A 7,281-nucleotide genomic window follows, 5' to 3' on the forward strand; every position below is an offset into this window, starting at 1 on the left:
TAAAAGAATATTCAGCATAAGCAGAGCTGCCTGTCAAGTCACTGCAGTGGCTTTAAATATTGCTACTACTCCCCTAGAGGCAGCAGCCTTCCCAGCTCTGGCACAGTGAAGTGTGTGAGTTTCTTAGATGGCTTAGTAGGAAGAATTTGTTGCGGAGTGCACTTTGAGCGAAGATCACTTTTTGTCATAAAGCTGAATGGGCATAATTTTCCATAGGAGAGGCTGTGACAGGTGCCTTGGGTGGTAATTACAGTGCAGCAGCTGCTCCAGCACCAAGCATCTACCTATGGCTGGTTTTTCGACAGAAGTGAGCTTGGATTTTACTCACCTCCTGTAGGTGGTAGTACTTGTGCCAGCCAGAATAAAGGCTGGTGCTCATTTACAAGGAAATGCTGTCTGGAGCTGTTGTACAAACTGCTGGCTGCAGGGGCAATAATACTTAGAGGCACAGGGATGTCAAGTAGGGAGGTACCCTCTCGCATCATAACTGTATTTTTCTTCAGCTGGTATTTGTGCTTTTCATTGTTGGGACAATCCCTGAACCTTTCATTCTTCAGTCTCTTGAATCAAGATACTCATCTTGAAGAAAATTTGTAGTTCAGCAGAAAATAGACCCACACACATCTTGTGGTTTCCAAATGCCACATTTTATTTGGAGAATTTTTTGACGTATTGATAGCTATGCCAGTGGCTAAGCTTATAGGAGCCATTCAACGTGGAAATAAGTAAACATTTTCTCTGAAAACTGCTTGGGATTTTGTGGTTCACAGAAGCTTTCTCAGAATGCAGCATGACAAATAACAAATGTCTACAAAATATGCCGCACTGGCTGCATTTCTGTGGTTGTAGAGCGTGAGCTGGCTTGGGAGCATGAGTTTGACTGGCTTGTTTTTAAAAAGGTGCGAACACACATTTCATTCTTTCATGTATCTTCCCTGGGCTTTGTACATGAGGACTGACTTCACCGCTTATGAAAGAAAGAGGAGAACTGAGACTGCAAATCCCCAATAGCAGTCAGCGTAAGTACGTTAATAGGGTTCTCACTCTAATGCTTCCATGTATTAAAGCAGATTTGAATGTACAATGACACCTGTTGGTAAGTTGCACTGTCCTTAGAGTGCCAGTGCAGAAACTGCCGGACAGTGACTCTCTGAAGAAGTGGCCAGGCTTCTTGGCTTCCCGGTTCTGGATTTTACACTGTCCTCCCTGTTGTTAAAGCTGTGAATACAACTGCATAGAGTCTTAAACGATATAAAATCAAATGTGCTCCTTTTTGCAAGCCAGATGATGCGCAGCCTCTCCACTCTTTTTCAGTGGACAGTCCAGCCAGAACTTGACTGGTAGATTTTTTTTTTTTTGAAGTGTTTTTACCCAAGGCAGAGTAGGTAACAGTTGATCTTCTAGCGCTGTGGTTGTCCCTACTGTTCTAAGAGTGAACACCTATTGCATCTCTTTCCTATGAATTTAGCACTGTGGTTCACTGGCAGAAGTATATTCAATACAATAAAAAAAATTTTACTTCCTTCACCTTCCTCAGACATTCTTGTTCAAATACCACTATAACTTCTTTTTGATTATTTAGTCAATGGAATTTTTTTCCTTGTACTTTCTGCACTCTCTTCCCATCTTAAAATAGAACTGTGCCTTGATAGCCCCTCATTGGCACAGCAGGCATAAGGAGATAGTCTTTGGCTAGTAACAATTTTAAATGCAATTTATGTTGGTTTTTAATTTTTGAATTGGATTCAAGTCTGTATACACATGCAGCTTAAGTAAAAGTTGTAAGATAAAAAAAGGCATGATTCACCTTTTTAAATAAAGGCTAAAATTTAGAGTATGTTTAAACTACATAAGTGCTCATACACACAAAAAATACACAATGCTTCTGCTTAATAAAGTGTAATACGTTATCACTAAAAAAGAACTAACCTTTTTTTGGGAAAAGTAAATGAAGTATAAAACGAGAAGCACCATTGTAACCATTATCTTTACGTAACCAATTTTAAACTGGTATAATTTATTTTATAATTTATTTTACTTTGAAAGCCAGCTTTATGGTTTTGGAAATCACTAGTTCAGAAGAGTGAGAAATCAGGCCTAAATAGCTGAGGAAAAAGTTAATTTTAAAAAGGGCACTCATCTTTGAGGGAAATGCTAATGCAGCTGTTCCTCATAGTAAAACAGGAGCAAAAGTACGAACAAATGCCTGTGTGTTCCCTTTGTCTTTCATACCTTTTAAGATCTTCACTAAGCACAAGTAAATATTTTTTCCCAGATTTTTCCAAAGAATAAAACTATGAATTTATGGTTAGTTAACTTGAGCTGTCTCAAAATATTTTGCTCGTACGTTGTCTCACCATTACAGGTAACTCTTACAGAAAACTTCTGCAGGGATTTCTGCTTGGGATTTGGTTTGCAACCTCTCTTCACTAAGATCTTCACTAAGCACAAGTAAATATTTTTTCCCAGATTTTTCCAAAGAATAAAACTATGAATTTATGGTTAGTTAACTTGAGCTGTCTCAAAATATTTTGCTTGTACGTTGTCTCACCATTACAGGTAACTCTTACAGAAAACTTCTGCAGGGATTTCTGCTTGGGATTTGGTTTGCAACCTCTCGTTGCCAATGTTTTGATTATCAGTTTAAATTTAAAAAAAAAAAGTTCTGTTTATTTGTCACATTGCTGTAAAGTTATTTCTCTGAAAAGTGGGTGTAAAAAGTAATAATTAAAAAAAAAAAAAATCTTGCAGCATTGATAGGAAAATGTTTGACAGGCTGTGGAGCTAACTCCGGTTACACCTTGCTGCCAGTTTGCAGCTGTTGTTGGTAGTTGCTTGTGATTTTGTGCATAACGGACAAGTAGTATCCTGTAAAAAGCATTAAAGTTTTCTTGGGCTCTTTTAATGCCGTGTCGTGGTGGGAGTATGTTCACTCTTACCCAGTATGGTAACTGTTCTGGATTGTGGCATAACGAGCATTTGGTATGTGTTATATTTGTAATACAATTATATGTTGCTGGGAGTGTATATACCTGTGCATTTGTCTTGAGTATGCTTCACTTATTACAGGGCCTAATTGTGGATAAAGCTTTTTAGTTAACAACTCTGTGGGTTTTCAGTTAAATTACTTTTATAGAAGAAATGCTGCACAAGGATATTTTACTTTAGGATCAGTTGAGTATAACTGTTGCTTCATAGGGTAGAAAACTTAAAAAAAATGCACACTGAGTTTTCCATATCTGTCTCAGGTACCTAAATAATACATATAAAGGAATTTCATAAAGTTGCATGGTGTAGAATTGTTGGTTAGTTTTTAGCTGTTCATCTAGGTTACTTACATCTCCCAATCGGGTGTTTGAAATGATGTATCTTTGGTGTATCCCCTGGAAGAGGTGCGTTCACAGCCGTGTGCTCATGCCTGAGGGGAGTTGTTACTCCCTCAGAGTAAGGCAGGGCTAGGTTCTCAGGCCTTGGGTGCAGTGAGAGCCCTTGCTAATTGAACTCCGAAGTGGCCATCTGGCTCTCGGCAGGGACTTGCTTTGAGCCATAGCAGGCACGGAGGAGGAGGTTGAACGTGAGGCTGTTGACTACACTTCTTGTGTCTTGGCTGCTGAGGCTCTGTCAGGTGAGCTGTGTGTGGGGGCCATAGCTGTTTCACAAGGAGAAGCTGCAAAAAAATTTCTTAGAGGTTGTATTACTGCACAGGGTCTGCCGCAGTTATATCAGAGAGCTTTCTGTGTAAACTGGACCAGCACGAGTCATTTTGTTAGTGGAGACTTCTTTCTTTGGAGCATCTGCACGAGATTACAGGAGAGTTTGAGGCAAAAAAAGTTGCAGATAAATGGAAGTAAGGGATCTTACATAATCAGAATTGACACTTATTACATGGGAAGACTTTATAGGATATTCTGCGGATGGTGGTACTAAATTAGTCTCTTTTTCTTTGGAAGTCAGTTGCACAGTTTGAATTCTGAGAACAGGTTTGTCTTTGCTTCTCATGTGATTCTGCCCCTTCATCCTAAATGAGTACAGTGTCTGTGGAAGTTCATGAATTATTTCTTTGTTTGAACAAATTTGTGTCCTTTTGTTTTGGTCTTGAGAATGTGTATCTTAATGTTTTCATGGTTGGTTTGTTTTCTGAAATAACTTTATTCCATGATGTTAAGATCTCCAAGTGCTTGATGTAACTTTTTCAAAAGGTTCTGAAAAGGTTGGATTATAGTTCATACCTTTTAGGCAGAAATATTATTTCTTTTCTCTTACAGAGCATGAATACATTTTTGATTAAATCCTTTTTGTCTTCCCTCTGTTCAACAGAATCTGTCTATGACCTTCTCCCAAAGGAGCTGCAGTTACCACCTTCCAGAGAAACATCTGTAGCATCCATGAGCCAAACAAGTGGTGGCGAGGCAGGTTCGCCGCCTCCAGCTGTAGTTGCTGCTGGTAAGCATTCTAATTTATTCCGTTGCTTTGTTAAGGTTTGTAACATTCTGGCCAACATGAACAGTGCTGGCAAAGTTTTGATTGTAAAAAAGAGCTTGTGGAGAAGTGACAGAGTTCATTCTAGGAGAATTTAGGTAATATAAATGAAACTAAACTGGTAATCTAAATTATCAGGTATTCTATATTAATGGTTGCTGTATTTCATATATATATTTCCTATGAAGATAAGAGTTATCTGTTTTGCTATTCTGTTACTACACAGCACAGGCATGCTAACTCCTAGAATGTACTCTGCCTTCAGAGGTAATAAATACCAATTTGGAACTAAGGCACAATGCTGACCGACTGTAAAACACCGAATTCTAGCTAGGATAAAAAATGGAATGGGAGAGTACGTTTTGGGCCATGCAGCTTTTACCAAACTGTAAGGACGAAGAAAGGCCATGTTTTCCTTTAAGAGGCCTGAGAAGGCTTAGTATTTAAACTCCATTCACACATAGCTCTCTATTGTAATGTATTACAAAATTCTCAGATACGTGAGAATATATGTCAGGGTGGAACTTTTATAAACCGGTAACTTTAAATGAGTTATTTTTCTAATTGACAGCATATAAAATTTAGGCATGACCTTTTTATCTTCATCTTTATCTTACTCCCAGTCATGTTTTAGACTTTAGTCTAAAGACTCCGTCGTTGATCTTTATGAAACGTAAAAAAGTGGGGATTTAAGGGCAAAGTTCTGATTTGTGAGGTTTGCCTCAGTACTGGTTTGCATCTGGAATTCTTGTCAGTAACTTGTATATATTAGTAAACATTTGTGCAATGAGGAAAAAGGGAAAATTATCATGCTCATGATTGATGCATCTTTCTTCATTGGATAAGGTTTTTTTGCATAATTTGATCCCCATATTTCTTACAAGGTCATGTTCCACTTTCCTAATTGGCCTTAAATTGTTGCTTGAGAAAAATGTATATATTTAAGGTGAGGAATCAGCTGCATTATTCTTTTTCCTCTCTATGAGTTCATATGCATTAAACATTTGTGTGAGAATGTTTCCCAGATTTGCATGGTACAGGAATCCTGATCAGAAACTGAAGTGATTGTAGACTTGTCAGAGAAACTTTACAGCACTGCTCACCATTCATGTTTTGCCAGACCTCTTCTGAGAGAACCTGTGGATTTAACTGTGCACAGTGGAACTTCAGTCATTGAAATAATTTGATGTTTTTATTTATTATATTGAGAGGATTTGGAATTTTTATATTACTTATTCAAAAAATAATTTGGGCATATATTTCTGAAATCAAGATACTTAATGATCGGTTTGGTTCAAAGACATAGTAGCAACCAAATCCTGCAGAAACATGTATCTTAAAAACAAGCAAATAAAAAAATCCCACAAACCCTGTTACACTCTAAATCCACAGATAGACATGAACTGCTAATTAATTCTGTATTTAACAGAAAAGACTTAAAAACTTGAATGGAACTAAATGTCTGTTACCTCCAGGTATTTAGTGTCTGCTAACAGCCAGTCCAGTTCCTTTTAAAAAAACCTAAGAATATATTAGCTGTGTTTGGGTTAAACTGCAGCACAATTTTCTTGAATGAAAAACTTCAAAGAATAGTGTTGAGATTTTTTTGTTAATGCTGAAAGGAGACCTACTCGTTCAATTAAGAACACTTTCAGTGTCAGAGAGAGCGTAGTTTCACAAAGACTTTAAGCTGATATCGCTGCCAAAAGAAGAGCTTTCCGTGTGCGTGCTTGCAGAGTGCGTTGCATCAGGGACCTGCTCCAGGTTAGAGTTGTCCCAGATGGGTTCACGGCAGATCTGCACAAATGCTTTTGGTGGCACAAGGAAAGGAGTAATATGGGGAAGAGGGAGCAGTCAGAAAAGGTGAAGCTAGCTTCTCTCAGTGGCTGTCAGTTTGTGCTGGCTTAAATTGCTTACTGAACTCTGGCTTTTGGAGACCTTCCATCAGTATTGTGATGAAACAGCTAAGTTTCTGGGTGCTGTTAAAATCAGGATCAGAAGTATTAAGCACAAGCAACTACAGTTCTCCAAATTGTTAAAAAATTTTTTTCAAGAAACGTAACCAAATGAACAAAAAACCCTAACCAGAGCAAAGACTAGTTTTGTTTTCATTGCTTATGTCACTTTCCGCTACAGCGAGGGCAAAAGCAATTGAATCTTGGTCTTCTATAAAAACATACAGCTGTGATGACCAAGCTCATTCAGCAGCGAGTTGTGCTGCGTACACGTGCAAGGAGAGGTGAGCCCCAGCCCAAAGCAGGTCCGCTGGTGCTGTTACGGGGGAGTGGGTGCCTAACTCCCATCGGACTCGGGGAAGGCTCAACCTCACCATTTTGGCCAATGAATGATATGTTAGATAGTCTTAGTGTAACATATTAGTGGGGTTTTTGTTTGGTTTTGTTTTCCTCCTGTCCTCCACCACATCCTTGAAAGAAAATAGATGTATCTTAGATAAATGTTCACCTGCAAAGCAGGTCCGTAGGCTAAGTTCCAAAACTATAGGGGCAGAGCAGAAAGCTGAAAAGAACGGTCCCAGCTCCTCCCTCTGGTGTTGGGAAATAATACATATATAAGATATATTATACTCCAAGGGTGGACAGATGGTTGGGTATTTCTGGGAAGTCGGAGGCCAGACTTTTTTTCTCTTTAAAGCTGAGGACACACTCCTAGGAACAGAGGAAGGAACATCAATGTTCACAAAAGTTGTAGGTGGGGGGTACAAGGAGAGGTGAATTTACTCTTTGCGGTGGATCTCAGTGGATTGTTTTATAGCCATAGCCCCCCCTCCCACAAATTCCTGCT

General features: G+C 38.8%; 1 protein-coding gene across 1 annotated transcript in view; it reads left to right on the forward strand.

The window, feature by feature from the left end:
- The first annotated feature begins 4,307 nt into the window (after nucleotides 1-4,307).
- Nucleotides 4,308-7,281, forward strand: part of NFAT5 (nuclear factor of activated T-cells 5, tonicity-responsive) — a 40,868-nt gene continuing 37,894 nt past the window's right edge. Inside the window, 1 exon segment of the mRNA XM_009584875.1 lies at nucleotides 4,308-4,443. Coding sequence (XP_009583170.1) covers nucleotides 4,386-4,443 — 58 coding nt within the window. The 5' untranslated portion in view covers nucleotides 4,308-4,385.

Source organism: Fulmarus glacialis, unplaced genomic scaffold, assembly GCF_000690835.1.
Source record: "Fulmarus glacialis isolate BGI_N327 unplaced genomic scaffold, ASM69083v1 scaffold2209, whole genome shotgun sequence".
NCBI classification, from domain to species: Eukaryota; Metazoa; Chordata; class Aves; order Procellariiformes; family Procellariidae; genus Fulmarus; species Fulmarus glacialis.